Source organism: Canis aureus, chromosome 19, assembly GCF_053574225.1.
Source record: "Canis aureus isolate CA01 chromosome 19, VMU_Caureus_v.1.0, whole genome shotgun sequence".
In the NCBI taxonomy this organism is placed as follows: Eukaryota; Metazoa; Chordata; class Mammalia; order Carnivora; family Canidae; genus Canis; species Canis aureus.
In genome coordinates, this window is record NC_135629.1 from 28,455,262 (window position 1) to 28,479,346 (window position 24,085).

General features: G+C 40.5%; 1 protein-coding gene across 3 annotated transcripts; it reads left to right on the plus strand.

Annotated features, from left to right (window-relative positions):
* The first annotated feature begins 38 nt into the window (after window positions 1-38).
* On the plus strand, window positions 39-23,554 carry THOC7 (THO complex subunit 7). 3 transcript variants are annotated; one of them, XM_077858226.1, is made up of 8 exons: window positions 39-200; window positions 15,760-15,877; window positions 17,083-17,210; window positions 17,503-17,604; window positions 19,936-19,993; window positions 21,759-21,825; window positions 21,907-21,976; window positions 23,004-23,554. In XM_077858226.1, the coding sequence occupies exons 1-8, from the start codon at window positions 182-184 to the stop codon at window positions 23,069-23,071; spliced, it is 630 nt and encodes a 209-aa protein (XP_077714352.1). In that variant the 5' UTR covers window positions 39-181; the 3' UTR covers window positions 23,072-23,554. The 3 variants fall into 3 exon arrangements, with proteins under 3 accessions (XP_077714352.1, XP_077714354.1, XP_077714353.1); XM_077858227.1 differs by having other exon boundaries at window positions 40-200; window positions 17,518-17,604; XM_077858228.1 differs by lacking the exon at window positions 17,503-17,604.
* The last annotated feature ends 531 nt before the right edge of the window (window positions 23,555-24,085 follow it).

Here is a 24,085-nt window from a genome sequence, read left to right on the forward strand (position 1 = left end):
CGGCGGCGGCGGCGGCGGCGGCTCAGGCTGCGGAGCGGGCGGAGCGGGCCGAGCGGGCGGCCGCGGGCGCCGCCGCCTCCTCCTCCATGGCTGTTTACCCGGCTGCATTGTGGGAGTTTGACCTCCGCCGCCGCCAACCGCCGCCTCAGCCTGCGCCGCCGCCGCCGCCGCCGCGCACGCCATGGGAGCCGTGACTGACGGTGAGGCCTGCCCCGCCGCTCCCCCAGCCCCGCGGGCCGCCCCGGACCCCGGCTCCCCCCTCGGGGCCGCGGGCGCCCGGCCTGGTGCTCGGAGGCCGCGCGGGGCTCGGGGCGCGGGGACGGCTCCCCTGTCCGCCCCCCCGGGCCCGCGTGCGCCCGGGCCGCTGCTCGGGGCGCGGGGAGGCTGTGCCGGGGGCGCGCGTGGGGCCCGGGAGCCGCGGGCGGGCGGGCGGTCCCGGGAAGGGGCCCGGGCGGTCGGCGGGCACACGGGGTCGGCGGAGTGGCGAAGGGGAGGAAGCGGGGGCCTGCGGGGCCTGCGGGGCCTGCGCGGCCGGCGGTGAGAGGGCTGTGGGGGGGCGCCACGGCCCGAGCCGTAGCGGTGCCCGCGTTCGGAGGGGGACCCGGGAGGAGCCTTCTGCCCTGTCGGGAGGGGCAGCAGCCCCAGACCGCGCCGCGGATCGCGACAGCCTCGGGGGGGGGGGGAGCGGGGGGAGGGGCCGCGCCCCGCGAGGACCGCCGTGGACCGCGCATTGGGAGACCATCAGGGAGTGAGTGTGCCCGGCCTGGGGGAGAGGAGGCCGGAGGCTTGTCGGTGCGTGTATCTGTGGGGGGGACGCTGGTTCGCGGGCGGGAATCGGAGGACGGAGACTGGGTTTGTGGAGAGGGAGGGCGGAGACCCAGGGACCGAGGTCGGAAGTAGACTAGGGCGCGGGGCGGGGCGGGGCGGGCACGGTGGGCACCTGGAGCGAGCGCCTACGAAGGTTCCAGCGGAGGAGGAAGGAAGTTCTTTAACACCTGGGAAGGGCACGTCGGGGGCGCCGTGTTTATCTGAGGAGCCAGTGGCCGGGAAGGGTAGATGCTTCTGAATAGTTGGGGGACAGCAGGCAGGATCTCCACTTTAAGTTTAAGGAGCCCGCCGTGGGAAGTGGAGTAGCGGGCCTAAATTCATGGTAAGAGGTAGTGAAGTGCGAGGCTCGTAAAGGTCCAGGACCTTCGTGGGAAATTTCAACTTTGCCTCATTCCGGTTTTATTTGTCCTATCTAGGCTAGGCCTTGCTTGGGATCAGGGTCCAGTAACAATAGGCAAGACCTACCCCCCCCATCCCCCCTCCCCCCCCCCCCCCCCCCCCAGATTCCAGTCTGGTGGAAAGACACCTTGGATAATCAGTTTCAAGGGTGGCAAATGTTACTGCAGGGGGGAAGTACAAGGTTGGAACTGTAGGCCTATGTCACAAAGCTTGCTTATCCGTCCTCAAAGATCAGCTTCCCTAAGACAGTTACTTTTAATCTCATTTTTAAAGAATGAATAGTTGTAGTTGGACCGGTGTTCCAGGTGGGGAACCACTTGTGCAAAGGCCCCAAAGTGTTGAAAGAACTCAAAGATGATGAATATTGGCTAGAAATTAAGAAGTTATAGCCAGAGATTTCTGAGGCAACAGGAAACGGGGTTTTTGTTTTTTTGTTTTGTTTTGTTTTTGTTTTTGTTTTTTTATTCATAGACACACACAAAGAGGCAGAGACACAGGCAGAGGGAGAAGCAGGCCCCATGCAGAGAGCCCGTCACGGGACTGGATCCCAGGTCTCCAGGATCACGCCCCGGGCTGAAGGCGCCACCGGGGCTGCCCGGGAAACAGTTTTTAACATTGGTGTGGTGTGGTCAGAATTGCATTTAAAGAAAAAAAAAAAAAAAAGAACCCCGCTACGCTCCACTAGGTGAAGAATGAAAGTAAGGGAAGAGAAGAGTTAAGTTCTAACATTTATGCTCATCATGTGTCAAGGAGTGTTCTAATTGTTAACTCCATTTTACAGATGCAAGGATGCAAGGAGGTTAAGCAACCTGCCCGAGTTCTTGCAATGAATAAAGTATAGAGCCTGAGCTCAAAACCAGGCAGTCTGGCTCCAGAGTTCATGTTCGTCACTATGGTGCATCTGGTTGCTCAGCTACTGCTGCACTAGTCCTAGTAAGAGATGATGGGAATGGATGTGAGGGGAAGGGCTGGTGGTTAGTCCAGGCTTCTGTCTAGTGACTGTGTGATTGTGCTACCTCTCTATGTATTCATTAAGGTAGGGTCAACACAGGAAATGGGAAATGAGTTCTAGTAACTGTATTAACTTCAGTCAAATGCCCTCACACACACACACACACACACACACACACACATCCTTAGAGGCCACAGGAGACCCCACTCTCCCCCTTATAAGCTGTCTGACCTTGTATAGGTTAATTAACCTCTTTGAGTCTCAGTTTCATTCTTTATAAATGGGGATAAGAACAAAATCTGGGGCACCTAGGTGGCTCAGTCGGTTAAGGGTCTGCCTTCAGCTTGGGTCATGATCCCAGGGTCCTGGGACCAAGCCCCACATGGGCTTCTTGCTCAGTGAGGAGCCTGCTTCTCTCTTCTCACTCTGCCCGCTTGTGCACACTCTCTCTCTGTCAAATAAAAAAATAAAACCTTTAAAAAAAAAAAATCTACCTCAGGGTTTTTTAAAGGTTTAAATGCAATAAAAGTTGTAGTGGTTTGCGCTGAGTCCAACATACAGTAACGTTCAACAAACACTATTATTTTTAAGATTTTATTTATGAGACACAGAGAGAGGCAGAGACATAGGCAGAGGGACAGGCAGGCTCCATGCAGGGAGCCCGATGTGGGACTCGATCCCGAGACCCCAGGATCATGACCAGAGCCGAAGGCAGGCACTTAACTGCTGAGTCACCCAGGCGTCCCAACAAATACCATTCAATGTAAGAATTGGTCTATTTCTCTTTCCTTCATTTTCCTTTGATGACTGTGCTTTTTTCATCTCTGTATTTGCACAGATTGATTGCCCTTTTCTGCCTGGTAACTGCCATTTGTTCTTCAAGGCCCACTTCAAATATTCATCTCTTCCCTTTTCTAGAACAAGTTAGCCTTTCACCTGTTAACCATGTTATTTTATATATATTGCTGTTGTAGCCCTTAATACTTAATCCATTTAAACGACATATTCTAGACAATATTTAAGGCAGCTCACCATAATGTGAAAACAAAAAATAATCCATGAGGAAATAGGGCAAAAAGAGCATTGAGAGGAGGGAAGACAAGAGGAAGTTATAAGTAGGGTAATCCTGAAAATGCAGTGGGTTAAATCTGGTGCATTAAGACAGCCAGAAGTAACTCTTGTACTAATTCGTACCAACAGGCAGGACATGGTCCACTTGTGATCTTGTGTACATGAGAAAAGGCAACATTAGATACACAGGACAAACACTTTCTGATTTTTTTTTTTAAGATTTTATTTATTTATTCATGAGAGAGAGAGGCAGAGACATAGGCAGAGAGAGAAGCAGGCTCCATGCAGGTGTCCCCACTTTCTGATTTAAACACTGAAGTTAAAGTTGATATATAGGTACGCATAAAGAAAAGCTAGTGTCGGGATCCCTGGGTGGCGCAGCGGTTTGGCGCCTGCCTTTGGCCCAGGGCGCGATCCTGGAGACCCGGGATCGAATCCCACGTCGGGCTCCCGGTGCATGGAGCCTGCTTCTCCCTCTGCCTGTGTCTCTGCCTCTCTCTCTCTCTCCTCTGTGACTATCATGAATAAATAAATAAAATCTTAAAAAAAAAAAAAAAAAAAAGCTAGTGTCGTATCCTTAACCTCTTGATGATCATAGGGCTGTTTCTTGGCACATCCCTGGCTAGGTCAAAGAAGGCTCAAGAAGAGCATCCGAAAGCCAATAGCTCAGGTGGTTTAACTGAACACTTCTGTTGCTCTGCCTTATTTCAGAACAAGGTTTTTTTGCTAATTGGTTTTAAGAATACTTAGGTCATAGAAGAATGGACAAAGTGTAACTTTGTAACTTGTGCAGGCAATCCTCTGTAAACATGGTTTTCATCAACTGGGATTTTGGTAAATAAGCAGAAGTGGGATGCCTGGGTGGCTCAGTGGTTGAGCATCTACCTTTGGCTCAGGGCGTGATCCTGGAGTCCTGGGATCTAGTTCCGCATCAGGCTCCCTGCAAGGAGCCTGCTTTTCCCTCTGTCTCTGCCTCTCTCTGTGTGTCTCTCATGAACAAATAAATAAAAAAAAAAAGAAAAGAAAAGCAGAAGCGAGTAGTGGGTATGATTGATCAACAATGTATTGCATACCTTCTGGGTCCAATTCGAGGTGCTGTCTACAGCAATAAACTACCGAGGAAGACCCGGCTTCTGCTTGGAGGACAGAAGCAATAGCATGCAATCAAATAATAGTTAATTTCTGATAAAGAACCTAATTAAGCTCTGAAATTACCTAAATTCCAAGAACAAACTGGATGGAATATGAAAGACCACAATGGAAGAGGGCTGCCAACAGTCAAGTATGATGACCTTTCTGAAAAGTGACCTTTAGAGTAAGGCCTGAAGGCATCAACCCTGCGAAGAGTCCAGGAAAGGATTCTGGACAGGTTACAACTAGTGCAAGGGCCTGAGGCAAAAATAAGCTCTGCCCTGTAGAGAAGATAAGGAATAAGATAAGGGGTGGTATCCTGGTGGGTCAGGATGAGTGTGATACCAAAGGAGACGTAAACAGGAGCTTGCCCAGAGCCACCTAAGCCATGGAAAGGAGGTTTGATTGTCTTCTGTGGGTACTTAGCTATGATTGGAGGCTTTTAAGCAGAAAAATTAGTAATCCCATACTTCTTTTTGATCATTCTAGGTTGCTGTATAGGGAATGGGTTTTAGGAAGGTAAGAATGGAAGCTGGGAGGCCAGTGAGAAGTGTTTTGAGAGTCAAGGTGGGTTTGGATTAGGATGATGGCAGCAAAGACAGGAGTTACTGAATAGCTCAGTCATCCTGCAAAGTTCTTGAAGGAGTACCACTACCTGTCTCGAGCTAAAAGGACAGCTGATGTCCTATTTCAAGTTTGAGGTACCTGGCAGGATGCTGTCCCCTCGTAATCCTTGCCTACCAGTTTGCCTGTCTAATCGGACTAGGACTTTTGGAGAAGTTCTTTATTCCCTGCACCCTGTACAAAGACACTTTGGTTAATTTGAGGAACTGCCCACCTCAGAGGGAGGGAGAGAGAGACATGATATTGTCATCTATGGATCCTGAACTGTAGATATTCTCACCAACACTGCCATCTTATAGGTGGAAAAATAAAAGGTCCTGGGAAGTGAGTGACTTACTGTCACATAGCTAGTTCTTGGCAAAGCCATTCTCTCTCCTCCCAGTTGCCACCCCAGCATTATGTTGTCACTGTTAAACTATGTTTACAGTTTGTATTTTGTATGTGTTAATTTAAAGGTTTTTTAAAATTATTTATTCATGAGAGAGAGAGGCAGAAACACAGGCAGAGGGAGAAGCAGGCTCTATGCAGGGAGTCCAATGTGGCACTCGATCTTGGGGCTCCGGGGATCACGACCTAAACCAAAGGCAGACACTCAGCCACTGAGCCACCCAGGCATCCCAATTTAAAAGGTGTTAAACGGTGTTAGACCCTGATAAAAACCATTTCAGAAGCATTTTTTTTTTTGAGAGAGAGAGAGAGAATCTTAAGCAGGCTCCACACCCAACTCCAGCCACCACAAGGCTTAATCTCATGACCTTGAGATCGACCTGAGCCGAAATCAAGAGTCAGATGCTAAACTGACCCAGCCACTCAGAAGCACCTTTTGCAGTACCAAGAACACTATGTACATACATCAGTGTGCCAGAGCACAGATGGGAGATGAGAAGGAGGTAGCTGGGAGCAGAGTATGACTGTACATTCCATTGAATACAGCTTGTTGGTTTTGACAGTATTTTTTTTTAATTGAAGTAAAATTAGTATATAACATTAGGTTCAGGTGTATAACATAGTTTGATATCTGTATGCACTACAGAAGTGATTGTCATGGTAAGTCTAATTACCATCCATCACCATACAATTGACCTTCCCTCATTTCGCCCACCCTCCAAAAACCCTGTCCCTCTAAAAACACCTGTTTTTGTTTTGGTTTTTTTGGATTGTTCATTTGTTTTTTCAATACCACTTATAAGTGAAATCATATGGTATTTGTTTTTCTCTGACTCGTTTCATTTAGTATAATACCCGCAGAGTCCATCCATAGTTTTACAAATGACAAGATTTCCTTTTGTATAGCTGAGTAATATTCTATTGTATATATGTTTTGAGTTTTTGATTAGAAAGTATAAGGCTTGAATATATGCTTGTTAGAACTTGAGATAATTGTTTTTAACATGCCTTTGAACAATGTGACAGAATAATGGAACTGGACTATGGCTTTCTAATAACGTGATTGTGTATCTTGCCCTACGGCAGAGCTGACCTTCTCATCTGCAAAAGGAAGATAATAATACATACTTTCTAGGGTTTCTTCAAGGGTGAGGTGTGATGATATAGGTAAAGCACTTCAGAATTGACTATTTAATCTCTTGTCCAAACTAGGACACTCTTCAGAGTGAAAGGAACAAATAAGATGTATGGTCCTCAAATAGGAGTGTATAAATGCTGTGTAAGTGCCTGCTGCTGCTGTTACTCCTATTTCCATTGCTGATCCAATGTTAATTGGACATTTGTGGTCACGGAGTTTGTTTGGCTTTTTCTTTTTTTCACTAGTGCCAATGGATTTGACCACTTGGTTCTGTTGGCTGTGATCCCAGCACAGGGGTTACTGATGCAGGGCAACTATTAAGTAATGTTTCTTTAGCCAAGATAAATGGTTTCTCAAAGCAAGATTGGAGTTTCAACCTTGACTTTATTAGCTCCACACTCTAAACATTTAAGTAAGTCTAGAGAAAAACAGAAGGACCTGAACACTATTTTTCTTTTTTTAAAAAAATGTATTTAATTTTTGCTTAAGTAATTGACTTGGACATTACCATGTATTTAGACTAGCCTTAAGTATTTCATGAGAGATCAATATTTACATGGAGAAAGCAAACCATATTATTTACTGTTCTTTCCACTGCCGTTTTGTGACTTAATATTGTTGGCCTTCAAAATTGTTTTAGTGATTTTAAGCTTCTTGAAAGGAGGGGCTACGTGTTATTTTACCATAAGTAATCTAAAGCAATGAGCCATAAGTAATTCAGCTTAATAACCCATGAGCAGTGGTGATTTAATGATAAATCTAAAAGGAATCTGCATGCACACTGTTTTTACATGGCCCTAGTCTCTCCTCTTGTCATAAGTCAAGCCAGTTTTTTTTCCTAACACATCATAGATTTATTAAAGAACATAGAATAGAGCTTACAATGTAGAAGAAACGGAGAAAAATAACTAAGAATGACCGATAAGCTCACTCTCCAGATAACCAGTATTGGTGTTTTTTTAAAAGAAAAGTAATGTGTGTCAGACAATTCAAGAGAAGACGCACCAAGTGACAAGTGAAAACCCTCCCCTCTTCACCTTCTATGGCTAATCCTTCTTCAGAAGTAATCACTATAAACTGGTCTTCAGTGTACCTTTTCAGAATGATTTTTAAGTGCCTGTAAAGGGTGAAAAACACCTTCTCTGGTGCCAAGCTTGTTAGTTTGAGTCTCAGCTCTACTCCTTACTTCCAGGGACATTTAATTTGAGTAACTAACTTTCAGTTCCTTCACAGCTAAAATAGGGGTAACAATATCTATAGGGCTGTTGCACAGATTAAGTGTGTTTATATGTAAAAAAACACTTAGACACTTAGCATATTGCAAGCATTATGTATATATTAGTTGGTTGGCCACTATTTATATATACTTTAAAATTTTATGCAAACATTTACACACTCTTCTATGTGTTATACTTCTGTAATCATTATATCTTAGAGCTCTTTATACCTCATTCTTTTGTATAAATGTGTAGTGTCCTATTATATTTTTTAAAATTCTCAGGTTACCTGGGTAGCTCAGTCAGTTAAGCGTCCGTCTTCAGCTCAGGTCATGCTCTTAGCGTCCTGGGATCAAGACCCATATCAGGGGCAGCCCTGGTGGCCCAGCGGTTTAGTGCCGCCGCCTTCGGCCTGGGGTGTGATCCTGGAGGCCGGGAATCGAGTCCCACGTCGGGCTCCCTACATGGAGCCTGGTTCTCCCTCTGCCTGTGTCTCTGTCTCTCTCTCTGTGTGTCTGTCATGAATAAAGAAAATCTTAAAAAAAAAAAAAAAAAAAAAACCATATCAGGCTCCCTGCTCAGCAGGGAGACAGCTTCTCCCTCCCCACCCCATCCCCGCCCACACCCCCGTCGTGAAGGAATGCTCTCTCTCTTTCTCTCATATCTTTAAGAAAAATTAATTCTCCACTAAACATTTAGTTATGTCCAGTTTTTTACTCTTACAAGTAGTATTCCAATGGAGATATTTGTATAGATGTCTTCACATACCTGTGGGAGTAATTTCTAGAAGACAGGTTAAAGAATATATGTACTTTTTATTTTTTTATGTTTTTTTTTGTACTTTTATTTTTGATGCATAGTGCTACGTTGCTCTTAGTAGCCAACTGTTTCAAATTCATCCTGTCTCAAAGTGTTAAATAATTTGTTGTCCCTTCCCATACTTTTCAGTTTGGATCTATAGTGTTTAGGAACACCAAGAAAAAAAAAAATGGTGCATTTCCATGCTAACAGAATTATTTGCTAAACTGCTTTTAGAAAGGAAATGCTAATCTTCACTGGTAGGTCACAGGATTGCTCTTTCCTAAACGCAGGTGAGATTGCTATGCTGTGAGGTCTTGCAGTTTCGGGAGGCCGGTTTGAGGATAGCTTAGCCCGAGCAGGAGGTTACATTAACCTTGAAGTTCTTGCTACTGGTTGTCAAGCTTTGACCTATCCCTTAAAAAGGAAGTTTTGAAAGTTGGCCTACCATTATCTTCCAAATTGTTTTCCTTTTTCCTCTTTTGAATATTTCCTCCAAGATGTTCTGAAAACTTGTTTTGTAATCAAGGTCTTAATAGCTCCTGTGAGGGAATAACAATGATGGGTTTTGAAAGGAATGTTAGTCGAGGTTTATGAGAGATTGTCCTTTCCGTGATAAAATGAGAACACAGCTAAAATGGCAGTGTCATCTGAGACCAGAGGCTTGGAGAAGGAGAGTTGGTCTAGTGACTGTAAAGCAGTCATTTCTTCCTGCCTCTCTGTTTATGGAAAGTGGGGTATTAAAAATCTAACTCCTTGAAAGGACTTTTTGAGGCTCATTTAGTGCCTTAGTAATCACATATTTTTTCTAGGTATAGGTCAGCATATAAGACAAAGATCTAAAATGTATCCCAAATTAATGAGCAAATGTTTGCTTAATGAGCATACATGTTTCATAACTGATTTTAAATTGATTCTGAATAGCAGGCAGACATTTGATGGGTATAATTACAGTACAACTCTAACTGAATCCAGTAGGAATTCTTCCTACAAGCCTAAAATCAGGTGGAAAAGCAGTATTCTTGGGGCAGATGTTAGGCATTTGGGGTTAAAAGCTTTTCCAGATGGCACTGATCCTCATAGTCAGTAAAGAAAGCAATCATGATGACTAAGGAATAATATTGATAACATCATTAAAAGAGTTTCTAAGCCATGCTTACTGTTTTTGTAGGGTGGGCCAAGGCCTGCCAGAATTAATAATATTAGTATTTAAGTTGCTTATAGAGAGCTTAAAGAAAGATGATGATTTATGGAGTCATATGTTTTAGGTGTGTTTGGTCTACTGCTAATTGGTGAGGTACCATTAAAAATGATAAAGCTCATGTCATCTGCATTAGGAACCATCAGCAGTCGTTCTTTACTTTTAAAAAGGTTAGGCTGGGCAGCCCTGGTGGCTCAGTGGTTTAGCGCCGCCTTCAGCCCAGGGTGTGATCCTGGGGACCTGGGATCGAGTCCCACGTCCGGTTTCCTGCAAGGAGCCTGCTTCTCTCTCTGCCTCTCTCTCTCTCTCTCTCTCTCTCTGTTTCTCATGAATAAATAAATAAAATATTTTAAAAAATAAAAAGGATAGTCTGTTTTCAAACTGCCATCTTTACCTTTTGTTTTAACTTTGTTCCTGCTGGAGCAGTGCTCTGTATTTTATCTGGTTATTTCAGAGTTTTTTATTACCAGAGAATCATTTAGGCAACAACTCTCTATACTGTGTTACTTACAACATGATACTATGGCTTTACAATATGAAGCTTGAGACGGAATCAAGTTTGGGAGAAATCTTACGTAGGCAAAACTCTGAATACCAAAGTACATAATATAGATCTACACGGTTATACAGATGTATCTATATATCTTTAAATATACCTTTCACGGTGTTCACTCATTTTTTTAACGTTTTCAGGATGATACAAGTTGTGGATTAAATTTAACATAAATATACGGATAGCTGTTTTTGTTTTGTTTTGCTTTCCCATCAAAAAGGCCTTGTGCTCCTTTGTATAGTTTCATTCCCAGAAAGTTTCACAGCATTCCTTCATAGTAAATATGTTATTCCCATTTTACAGATGAAGTGAAATTTGGTGTTCCACCCCCCCCCCCATCAAAACACACACACAAAGTAAAGCCTATATGGACTAACCAGAACGTTGGCCCCACTTTTTGACCTTGGCCCAGGGGTTTGGCTATGAAGAAAGAAATGCCCTTGGAGGGAAGAGGGATAGGGCTGAATTGGGAGAAGGACTTGAGACAGGGAATCTCTGGTGCTACCAGAATTGGACCTACCACATTCCTACACATGGCACCTTGGCATCAGCCCCTGCCTTTTCCTAACCTAGTCTCTGTTCATCCTAACCTGCCCCAGGACTTGTGATTCTAATTTCTTACTTTCATGCCATTTTAGCTCCTACTGCATGTGCTTTGGAAGCCTTCTAATAGATTCCCTGCCTTTAGGCTTTTCCCAGCTGCAGTCCATTTTGTACATTGCCATCAGCTTAATCCTCCTAGAAAATCCTGCTCCTAAATCTTAAGCAACTCTTAGCTGCCTACCGGCAAGGTCCAAGTCCACTAGTATGGCATTCACTAGTGCATCTCCCACTTTCTGACCTCTGTCTTTTTGTCCTTAGGTCCCAAGATCTGTCCAACCTTTTTAATGTTCTAATGTTCACATGTTCCACATCCAAACTTTCATTTTCCACCTCTACTAGAGCTCACAGCTTTCTTCTCCCTGCCTGGGATAGGGACAGGGAAGGAACTTTAGCTTGCTTTTTAATGTTTTTCCTCTTATTAAATATTTATTTATTTAAATATATTTTTAAGATTTATTTATTTGCAGGGGGAGGGGCAGAGGGAGAGTCTTCCATGTTGAGCACAGAGCCCCACTCAGGCCCTGCGATCACAACCTGAGCCAAAATCAAGATTTGGAGGCTCGACTGACTGCAACCCAGGTTCCCCAAAGATTTTATTTTTTTAAATAATCTCTATACCCAGTGTGGGGCTCTAACTGACAACCCCAAGATCAAGAGTTGCATGCTCTACCGACTGAGCCAGCCAGGTGCCCCCCCCCCTTTAAATAGCTTTATGAGGGATAATTTTATACAAAGAACTACATATTTAATATGTACAATTTGATACATCTGCACATATGCAGACACCTGTGATACCATCATCATAATCATAACTTTCTTTTATAAACAACAGCTAACAGATTGTGAGTGCTCATATGGTTCAAAAGTCAAATAATACAAAAAGATATGTCCCCATCTCCCAGCCTGTTCTCTATTCCACTTACACTGACCCTCTCCCTTGATAACCCCTTTTATTTCTTGTATCTCATTTCAGGGTATTTGTATGAATATAAGCATATATTCTCATTTCCCCCCTCATTTAAAATCCATGTGTGAAAGGAAACATGCTATACATACTGTTCTTCACCTTGCTCTTTTATCAAGTTATCTTAAGTGATCTCTCTGTATAAGCACATAAACATTTCCTCACTCTTTGTTTTTTCTTTATGGCTTCATAGTATTCCATGATATTCTTGTACCAAAATTTATATAGTTCCTGGTTCATGGACATAGTCATATTGCATACGGGCAAGCTTATCTAGAATTGTTGGGCCAAAGGGTATATGTTCTTTGAAGTTTAGGTAGATGTTATTAAAATACTTTTTAGATTTCTTGATTGATGATTTTTGTAAAGATGTTATTTATTCTATTTTTATTTATTTGAGAGAGAGAGGGGGAAAAAAACGTGAGGAGAGGGGGAGCAGAAGGAAAGGGACAAGCAGACTCTGTGCAGAGTCCAACATAGGGTTCAATCACATGACCCTGAGATCAGGACCTGAGCAGAAAACCAGGAGTCAGATGCTTAACCAACGAGCCACCCAGGCACCCCATTGATTGATGATTTTTAAGTATGAAATGAGCGCCCAAATTGCACTTGCCCTGATTCCCCCAAGCCAAAAGTTGCTGTCCTCCTAATCTCTTTTGGTGCATTTCTGCATCACTCACTCAACAATGCTAGCCTCCTCTGCATGTGTGTTCATATACATGTTATTTCTCTACCCAGAGCGAAAGAGTTCAGGTCTTTATCTCACATCCTCAGAACCACTCCAGTACCCTATGGACACATGTGCTCATGGATCAAGTATTCATGTCTTTTGTACACGAAGAGAAATCTCTGCTTCGGACCTGAAAATAAGATAGTTGCCTGCTGGTCCTTGTTAGTGTTTTATTGAAACAAAGCTCTGGGCAGCCCAGGTGGCTCAGTGGTTTAGCACTGCCTTCAGCCCAGGGTGTGATCCTGGAGACCTGGGATCAAGTCCCATGTCGGGCCCCTTGCATGGAGCCTGCTTCTCTCTCTCTGTGTCTCTCATGAATAAATAAATAAAGTCTTTGGAAAAAGAAAGAAAGAGAGAGAGAGAGAGAAAGCTCTGTGGAGGGCAAATAGTCCCAGGCAGGCACCACAAGTCTAATTTAAAATTATTTATTGACCACCAGAAGTGTAAAGACCCATGTGAAAGGTTGGAGAAGAAACAGAATGAATAAGACACAGGACTGGTCCTCATGAACCTTTTCCCCAAGGTTATTTGGCCTGTACAGTGTTCTAAACACTTTTCAAAAACTTTTATAATTGGGATATTGCATATATAAAAGTACACAGATCTTTTTTTAAATACTTTATTTATTTACTCATGAGAGACAGAGAGGCAGAGACACAGGCAGAGGGAGAAGCAGGCTCCATGCAGGGAGCTTGACGTGGGACTCGATCCCGGGACTCCAGGATCACACCCTGGGCCGAAGGCAGGCGCTAAACCGCTGAGCCACCCAGGGATTCCCAAAGTACACAGATCTTGAATACGCAGCTGGAATGATCGCAAAATGTGCTTGAAACATTTTTAGTTAGTCACCAAAACTTAAAAAGCTCTTGAAAAACCAGCAGTGGTAGTAGTTTCCCCCTTAGGGTATTTATTCTCCAATGTTGCTGTTCCCTATTATCCCTGGTCCTCAATAAAGTAGGATGCCCAGGTATCTGGGAGGAAGATGGGGTTTGTTCAGGGGTGGGGTATGGGAGAGCAAAGATAAGAAAACGAGAAATTGAACAAAAGAAAGGAATTGAACAGTGTCAAACATCAGACTGCTCACCTGCTGGAGATTTACTTTTAGCAAAGTTAAAGCATATGTGTAATAAAAAAAAATTCATTTTCTGCATTTTAATCTCTTTGAGATCTGTTTTGTCTCAGGCTCCTCAAATAACATTGTTGGTGGTCAAAAACTGAAAGTATTAGTTTGTATTTTAAAAGTGTAAAATTAAAATACCTGATGAATCGATAACTTGAGCTGCCTGTCAAAGCCATGACTCTGAGAACAAAACCCAATTCTAAAAATGTTTATCTGATGTCACAGAACAGATTTTAAAACTGCAGCCACCTGCCTTCCAAAAGTTTATCTCCACTGCACCTGCACTCAAAAATACTTCTGCCTACGCACAGGAACTATTGTTGAAAGATTTTGCTGTTGATTCATCATGCAGGCTCTCCAGGAATTATTCACACTTTAAAATTCATTTAAAAAAAAATAATGCATGCACGTGGTGAAAAGCAAACACAATTTGGTGAAACGATACAGAAAATTAAATTTTTTCTCATCCTCTCTGTAGTCCCTCTCACCAGAAGAAACCACTATCACCAGTTTTTTGTGTTCCTTCCAAAGATATTCTGAGTACACACATACATGTGTGATGTGCACATGTGCATCCACGTACATACACAAAGCCTCCTCCTTTTCTATACAAATGGCAGCAAACTGTGTGCTTCTCTGCACCTGTTTTGTTTTCATTTCACTTCATGTACCAAAGGAGATTTTTTGGCAGCAGTGTATACATCTACACTATTGGCTGCATAATATTACATTATATGAAGTTTTCATAACTTAACCAGTCTCTTATTGGTACATGTTTAGGTTTGCAGTCTTCCTACTACAAACAGCACTAAGAACATCCCTTTACATTTATCTTTGTGGTTGGGTACACATGTTATCTATGGGACGAATTCCTAGAATTGGAGCTCTGGGGTCAAAAAAAAGATATGTGCCTTTTAAATATTGTTTGTTATAGCCCATTTGCCCCACAAAGAGCATACCAGTTTACATCTCATCAGTGTAAGTGCTGTTTCTCTCAGTATCCTTGTGAATGCTTTTTATTGGGTATTTTGATCTTTGCCAAACTGATAGATGAAAATTATGTTTGGGGTACCTAGGTGGCTCAGTTGGTTAAGCCTCCAACTCTTGGTTTTGGTTCAAGTCATGTGAGCTAGCTGCTTAGTGGAGGAGTTGGCTTGGGGATTCTCTCCTGCCCCTTTCCCGGCATGCTCTAGCTCTCTCTCTCTCTCTCTCTAACGTAAATAAATAAATCTTTTTTAAAAATTATGTTTTCTTGGGTTTCAATATGCCCTTTCTCTTGTCATGATCCAGCATTATTTTGTCCAGCAAGAACACTAGCTCAGGGCTGCCAGACAGGCAGATTGGAGCTCCACTTATTACTCATTGTTATTATATGCCCTTTGATTTCATTTTCTTTTTCTTTCCCTTGGAGCAAAGTGAGACAAACATGTTTAAAAAAAAAAAAAAAAGTCTTCATGGGGAAAGAAACATCACAGATGTAATAACTAAATTACTCTTTTTTTCCTACAAATCCATTCCCATTTCTCTGACCCATCTCTCGTTATTTTCACCCAATCTGCCACTACCTCTTTCACATGTTTTCTTTCTGTGCCTTTTACCACTACCTCACACTAGTCAGAGACAGGAACAGTTCAGCCTTCCTTCTGTGTGAACAGGTTTTTCCAAAAGTTCTCCAAGAACCATAGTCTTACTTCCTTGATGTTACCTGAAAACTATTTCTACTCAGCACCCCAGCAGAAGATTTCCAGTTCTGTGAGCACAGGTGATAACCCTGATCCCTAGTACACTGCCTGGCACACAATAGACACTCAATAACTGTCTTTATAGTGACATAAAAACATATACATAAATTGTAATAAAACCTACATAACCTAAAATTTGCCATCTTAACCATCTTAAGTGAACAGTGTAGTGGCATGAAGTATATTTGCATCTTAGTGGTTTTCTTTTAGATAAATGAATAAGTTGTGATATTGGTTATTTGTCCCTGAAAGTTAACAAGAGCCAGACCATCATTTTAATTCACATTGTTCTTCCCTCCAGACGAAGTCATACGGAAGCGTCTCTTAATTGATGGAGATGGTGCCGGAGATGATCGAAGAATCAATCTGCTAGTGAAAAGTTTCATTAAATGGTGCAACTCCGGGTCCCAGGAAGAGGGGTATTTCATCTCACTGTTGTTTCTATACCAATGTCCTGATGAGAGTTTAAACCAATAGACGGGCCTGTCAATATTTCAGATTTTCACTCACCTTCAATGTCCAGTGGAGGCAACTCTGGGTTCATCCAAGTATAGATTTTTCTAGCCTTTATTTCTCTTCAGAGGCCTGCTTTATGTTTATTAATGTGCAGAAAGTGTAGTGGTAAGAAACAAGCATTAAATTCTGGCTCATTAAGCTGGTCACTTTTAGCAGAGAAACATTTAGTTAAATAAAATATCTAAATGAAATTTTCTCTTTTCAGGTTTTTTTTTTTTTTTTTTTTTTCTTAAGTAAGCTCTAGGCTCAATGTGGGGCTTGAACTCACAACTCTGAGATCAAGAGTTGCCTGCAATACCAACTGAGCCAGCCAGGTGCCTCAATTTTCTCTTTTTTTAATAAGCTAATAAAATGTTGCAAGATTTTATATATATTTAATAACTCTTTTTGCCTTAGAAAAATTTCCCTCACTTGAATTAGCTTTTCACATAAATCATTATAAAGAGTGAAAAAAATGTGAGAATAAGAAATTATCTTGATTAAAAGATTTTAAAAAGTGGGACACCTGGGTGGCTCAGCGGTTGAGCATCTGCCTTTGGCTCAGGTCGTGATCCTGGAGTCCTAGGATCGAGTCCCATGTTGGGTTCCCTGGGGGGAGTCTGCTTCTCCCTTTAAAAAGTTAAAAATAGGGATCCCTGGGTGGCGCAGCGGTTTAGCGCCTGCCTTTGGCCCAGGGCGCGGTCCTGGAGACCCGGGACCGAATCCCACGTCGGGCTCCCGGTGCATGGAGCCTGCTTCTCCCTCTGCCTGTGTCTCTGCCTCTCTCTCTCTCTGTGACTATCATAAATAAATAAAAATTTAAAAAAAAAATAAATAAATAAAATAAAAAATTAAAAATAAATTTTAAAAATTTTTAAAAAGTATTTTAAACTTATATTGGTAAGAACAGCAGGCCTATCTTTGCACTTGTAATTAAAGCAGTTTATAAATTCAAGTACACCACATTAGGAAAAATTAAACATAAATGAAAAGATATTCTAACTTATTTTAAATAAAGCAAATGATTCAGAACTTGATAGGATTTAATTGGTAAATCTTTGCCTGTACTAGAATGGTTCAACTTTGGTATTTCACAAAAAATCTTCATTCTGTTTCTCTTTTTCATTAGATACAGCCAGTACCAACGTATGCTGAGCACACTGTCCCAATGTGAATTTTCAATGGGCAAAACTTTGCTGGTATATGATATGAATCTCAGAGAAATGGAAAATTATGAAAAAATTTACAAAGAAATAGGTAAAGAAATGTAAATTAATGTTTCCATGTAATTTTAATTTTTATGGTCTAAAGGAGACAACATCTGCTAACATTTTTCTTTGGTTAGTGGTAAAATAGTAACAATGACAATATTAATAGAAAGAACATTGTAAACGTTAGCTACAAAACTGTAGTCTGGTATGATTACAGTACTTTGGGTTATAGCTGTTTTTTAAATACCAGCATCTATTTTATTAGCAATGGAATTTAACACATTTTAAAATTGAAAATGGATGAAGATTATACATGTTGTTACAACTATTTTTAAAAGAACCTTTTCGTATAGAATGTAGCATTGCTGGAGCACATGAAAAAATTGCTGAGTGCAAAAAGCAAATTCTTCAAGCAAAGCGAATACGAAAAAATCGCCAAGGTAAGGGTTTTGTGGGATTTAGTGTGCAAATACTTTATTATTGAGTACTATTTTCATGCAGTTTTTAATGTTGTGTGGTAAAATCTTCAAGAATCAACCTGCATTATTAAAAAGAATTAGAAGCTAAACTTATTCTTTAAAACTGTATTATTATTTAAAATGGATGAGGAAGGCTATGCTGAAAAACTGTTTTTTTTTTTTTTTTTCTGGATTGTACTAATTATCCAAATATTTCTTAAATATTCTTTTTTTTTTTTTTTTTAACTATCTTCAGACCCCTTTGCCTAAGTCATGGTATGGCTAATCAGCAAAGGCAATTCACACAAGTAAATTAGATGTTTGTTATTTGTTTGTTTCATGGAGTTACTTTCCAGAAAAAAGAAAAGAATTTAAGCTCAGTGAGTTTTTATTAAGTACAAAACAAATGAACAGTTGCAAGCTGCCTAAATATCTAATAAGAGAAAGGTTAAAATTTAGCTTTGTCCTGATCTCTTTTGTTTTTTAATTAGGGTAATGTCCTCCTTGCAGTCCATAAAAACTATTTCAAAATAATTTTAATGGCCAGGACATTGCTCCTCCTAGAATGTAAATGGAAAGAAATATAATACAAAAAAATAATAATAATACATAATCACAATTGTGACCTATATATGAAAAACTAGAAGGAAATGGAAAATGTTAAAGATTATTTTGGAGCTGTGGGTTTTTATGGGTTAAAAAGACCATCTGGTCTTTTTTCCTGCACTGATCATGTATTATTTTGTAATCTAAAAAAAATTTTTTTTAATCACACTTTTATTGAATTAATATGCTGATTTCCAAAACAATAAATTTTACTTTTTAATGAGCCAATTAAGATCTTTGGTTCCTTATTTTTAAAAGTTTGGTTTTGGGTTCCCTGGGTGGCTCAGCGGTTTGGCGCGCCTGCCTTTGGCTCAGGGCGCGATCCTGGAGTTCCCGGATCGAGTCCCGCGTTGGGCTCCCGGCATGGAGCCTGCTTCTCCCTCTGCCTGTGTCTCTGCCTCTCTCTCTCTCTCTCTGTGTCTCTCATGAATAAATAAATAAAATCTTAAAAAAATAAAATAAAAAATAAAAAAATAAAAAGTTTGGTTTTGAACTTGTTCTAAAATACAAGTGGTCAAGTTTGGTGGCCAATTTACAGCAGGATTTACCAACTTATTTGGTAATTATTATCAATCTAAAATCATTTGAAAAGGTTTCACAGTGTTTTTCTCGATTAGTTGAGGCTTTTAAATGAATGCTGCCATTCATCAGGTCAAGGTTAACAGGAAATAACAGGGAAACTTGGAAGTCTCAATGGAAAAGAAAGAAGGAATTTTATCATTTCTGAATTTTAAATCGTTTCTAAGTTGCTGAAATCTTTACCTTTAGAATGAGAATGAGAAGTATAATTTGCCATTGCTAAGATCTGAAATGAATGGTAGGATATATTTACCCTGCAGATCGGGCAAATAGTGAGTAAGATCCTCTTTAGAATCGGTGCACTTAATGATCAATAAATAGCCTAAATTCACTTATACTATGCTGGCCTCTTATATCCTGCCCAAGGATAAGTCAATGGAAAAATAGAGTGGGAGCAAAAGTCCTTGTTTGGAACAGTTTTGAAATCATGCACCATTTTAGTTAGAGTTGAACCAAGTGATATTGGCAGTACTCTTTCCATCCCTCAGTGTTTTGGGTTTTTTGTTTTTTTTTATAGTCATTCTGCATTTTATTTCCAAAACCAGTAATCATGATATAGTTTTCCATATTTTTTGACATTTAGCTTTTTTTTGTATATTTTTTATTGGTGTTGATTTGCCAACATATAGCATAAATACCCAGTGCTCATCCTGTCAAGTGCCCGTCACCAGTCACTCCATCCCCCCGCCCACCTCCCTTTCCACTACCCCTTGTTCCTTTCCCAGAGTTAGGAGTCTCTCGTGTTCCGTGACCCTCACTGATATTTCCCACTCATTTTCTCTCCTTTCCCCTTTAATCCCTTTCACTATTTTTTATATTCCCCAAATGAATGAGACCATATAATGTTTGTCCTTCTCCGATTGACTTCACTCAGCATAACACCCTCCAGTTCCATCCATGTCAAAGCAAATGGTGGGTATTTGTCATTTCTATTGGCTGAGTAATATTCCATTGTATACACAGACCACAGCTTCTTTATCCATTCATCTTTCGATGGACACCGAGGCTCCTTCCACAGTTTCGCTATTGTAGACATTGCTGCTATAAACATTGGGGTGCAGGTGTCCATTTTTTTCATATCCATGTTCAAAGAAACCTTAATTTGTTAAATATTTTTATATCTTTCAGAATATGATGCTTTAGCAAAAGTGATCCAGCACCATCCAGACAGGCATGAGACATTAAGGTAAGTTTAGAGTTTACTTTGAAAGGAACTATCTTTATATATAAATATTTACATATTAGTCTGTGTATTCCATTTTTACAGAAGTACATAATTTGTTTCAGAAGGAGGGGTTCAGATCTTCCAAATTACATATTCTATTACCGCTTGATTGAATTTTTTCCTTCCTCTGATCTTACTGTCTATATTCTAAATTAAATGCATATAATATATATCAAACAAAAATAGATAAATAGAATGTGGTATGGTTATATAATAGAATACTAAATGACTATTTTTTTTTAAGATTTTATTTATTTATTCATGAAAGACACAGAGAGAGAAGCAGAGACATAGGCAGAGGGAGAAGCAGGTTCCCCGTTAGGAGCCTGATGCAGGAGTTGATCCCAGGACTCTGGGATCATGACCTGAGCCAAAGGCAGATGCTCAACCACTGAACCACCCAGGTGTCCCTAAATGAGCAATTTAAAAGAGCAAACTAGATACAAACTATTTTTTTTAGATACATACTTTTTAAACTCAGATCTCAAAAACATAATCAGTGAAAAGAAAAACAGAAGATGTAATGAATTTTAAGTTACTCCTAAGTCTCTGTAACACATGCAGAATAATAACCATTTATAAAAGCTACCCACCATTATATACTGATACCATATATTATTTAGAGAAACAAATATATGTATGGAAAAGGATTGGGGGACACTTGGGTGGCTCAGTGGTTGAGCATCTGCCTTCAGCTCAGGGCATGATCCCGAAGTCCTGGGATCAAGTCCCACATTGGGCTCTTCACCGGGAGCCTACTTCTCCCTCTGCCTATGTCTCTGCCTCTCTCTGTGTTCTCATGAATAAAAAAAAAAAAAAATTATATATATATATATATAAATAAAGGATTGAATGATATAGTAATTGCGTGAGTAGGGAGCAGAGGAGGAGAAAAGGTCTGGTATAGAGGACAGCTAATAAGGTTCTAAGAAGATTTCAAGTTAATCTGCAACGTTTTATTTCTTTTACCAAGGGAGAAAAAAGAAAGAAGACAGACATTTTTTGTCATAAAGTATGATAAAATGTTAAAAGTTACCAATTCTTGGGGTGTGATAATCTATTATCTGTGTTTTTCTATGTTTTAAAAATTATCAGGAAATTTGATTTAATAAAAAAAAAGTGCATACTTAGAATTTAAGAAGAGATCATCCCTAGCTTGAAAGTTTCATCATGGGGACGCCTGGGTGACTCAGCAGTTGAGTGCCTGCCTTCCGCCCAGGGCATGATCCTAGAGTCCTGGGATCAAGTCCCGCATCGGGCTCCCTGCAGGGAGCCTGCTTCTCTCTCTGCCTATGTCTCTGCCTCTTTCTCTCTGCATCTCTCATGAATGAATGAATGAATGAATGAATAAATGAATAAATAAATAAATAAATAAAATCTTTAAAAGTTTCATCATAATGGGGTATAATAATTTCTTATCCTTTTTTTTTTTTTAAGATTTTTTATTTATTTATTCATGAGAGACACAGAGAGAGAGAGGCACAGACACAGGCAGAAAGAGAAGCAGGCTCCCTGCAGGGAGCCCAATGCGGGACTTGATCCTGGGACTTCAGGATCACACCCTGGGCCAAAGGGAGGCGCTCAACCACTGAGCCACCCAGGCAGTCCCATTTCTTGTCCTTTTTTAAAATTTTTAAAATACTACTTAGTAACTAAAAAGTTAGATATTAATTTTGAATTCTGTTCCCCCAATTAGCAAACTATAATACTGTTTTATTATTTTCAGGGAACTAGAGTCCTTGGGAAAAGAACTAGAGCATCTTTCACATATTAAAGAAAGTGTTGAAGATAAGGTATTTGCACACATATATTAGTCTCTGTAACATGTATATGTGTATAGATCAATGTGTATTAATTTTTTCTCATTAATACAGCTGGAATTGAGACGGAAACAGTTTCACGTTCTACTTAGTACCATCCACGAACTTCAGCAAACACTAGAAAGTAAGTAGAAATAGTCACAGTATGAATATTTATAATGACCAAGGAAATTGCTACCCATCCAGGCCAGGGATTGGTTGCTATTTCTACCTGACAGGATTTGATCATAGGCAGGGACTGATGACCATGCAGGTTTCCTGTCCTTCCCCTTTACAAATGGGACGTTTTAGACTTTTAGGTGATCCAGGGCCGTGCCTTTTAAAATATACGTCTTATTGAGAGTGTACACCTTCAGTTTCAGAACAGAAGTATATAGCTGGATGATGTTAGAAAGTATTCATGCTATTCAGCTTTCTGTTAACCACCTTTGAGTTAAAATACACATACAGTGGTTCACATTTAGAAAGTCAAGGATGATAGATTTGGAACTCTTCTTGGTTATTATAGTTTATTGCTATGAAGTAACAATTCAGGACCCAGGCAGGCAGTGGTGAGTGAGTGAAGTAATTAGTGCATAAGCTCATTTGCATAGTCAGTGAATGGAAGGTGCTTTGGGGAACTGGAGACCTGCTCCTTGTATTGACTGTCTCCAACTGGAATTTTTTTTAAGATTTTATTTATTTATTGACACAGAAAGAGAGAGGCAGAGACACAGACAGAGGGAGAAGCAGGCTCCATGCAGGGAGCCCGATGTGGGACTCGATCCTGAGTCTCCAGGATCACACCCCAGACTGCAGGCGGTGCCAAACCGCTGTGCCACCGGGGCTGCCCTCCAACTGGAAATTTCTATGTTACATGACCTCTTTATTTTTTTTTTTTATTGTTTTTAAGAAAAACCTAAAACCTAGATTTTTTTTAATGTATCCTATCACATAGATTTTACATTTTGAGTTAGCTAATGAACACCAGCAACCAAAACAGCATTTTTAAAACCAAACACTGTGTGAGCTGATGACAGTCATAGGCTGCCATTTTGCCATTTTTGTTTCAAATATATCACCTAATAAAGGATAAAAATGTTGTCATGTATTCATTAAACATATAATTTAAGCAAATTTGACTGAAGTTTCATGGTTCTTCTCAATTGCAGATGATGAAAAGCTCTCAGAGGTAGAAGAAGCTCAAGAAGCCAGCATAGAAACAGATCCTAAGCCATAGACAAGCTAATCGTTGACCATTCCCAAGAATGTGGAAGTAACAGCATGCGCCTAGTGTGTTTAGAATTTGTTGTGTTCTTGAGATACTTAAAGTTTTGGCAGTAAACTACTTTCCTATCAAATATTAATGCACAGTTCATTCATATTTCTTTACACAAAAGAGAAAAACTTCAGTATAGATTTGTTTGTATTGGGGAAGCCCGGGTTGCTCAGCAGTTTAGTGCCGCCTTCAGCCCAGGGCGTGACCCTGGAGACCCGGGATCGAGTCCCAAGTCGGGCTCCCTGCATGGAGCCTGCTTCTCCCCTGCCTGTGTCTCTGCCTCTCTCTCTCTCTTTCGCTCTCTGTGTGTGTGTGTGTCTCTCATGAATAAATTTTTTAAAAATTCTTTAAAAAAAAAAGATTTGTTTGTATTGAAATGTCTTTTTTATTCTTAAAAGAGGAAGCAATACCCAGAAATGTTTAATAAAATGTTTTCAAGCCAGATATGTTTGTGTTTGTGTTCATTAGTATTCTAAGTAGTTTTTAACTGGTGAGACTGGCTTGCTTATAAAATAAGTTAAAGATTGTGAGAAAGTAGCATTTCTAGGATATGCGTGAAAAAAATGAGTCAATCTGGAAATTGTTAACCACCTTTGAAAATGGAGTTCATGAACAGACTTTGTGAGGGCTGTGAACTTGTGAAATTGTATACAAAGTGTTGGTGATATGTGCTTATCTGGGGAGAGGTTTCCTGATCCTCATATTCACAATCAATGGTGTAAGAGCTAATCACAAGATGCAAAATAAATCAATATACATTGCTTTCTAGGTCTCTGTAATACTTGAGCAGTATGGCTGTTAAACATTTTGTTGATAAGTTTTCTTCTACTGTTTCATTATTTAGCGGTCATTTTCAGCAGAAACAACATTGACAAAGAAAAAGTCTCAAAAAAAAAAAAAAAGAAAAGAAAAAGTTGTCTCAGAAAAATAGTCTGTTAAGATAGTCAATCTTGCATGAAGGATTTAATGATCCCA

What these genes read in the sequence shown, in the direction of transcription:
- THOC7 (XM_077858226.1), top strand. An exon ending in AAAAATTTACAAAGAAATAG is followed by an intron (nt 17,211 to 17,502) that starts GTAAAGAAATGT and finishes TATTTTTAAAAG; the next exon opens with AACCTTTTCGTATAGAATGT. An exon ending in GACAGGCATGAGACATTAAG is followed by an intron (nt 19,994 to 21,758) that starts GTAAGTTTAGAG and finishes TATTATTTTCAG; the next exon opens with GGAACTAGAGTCCTTGGGAA.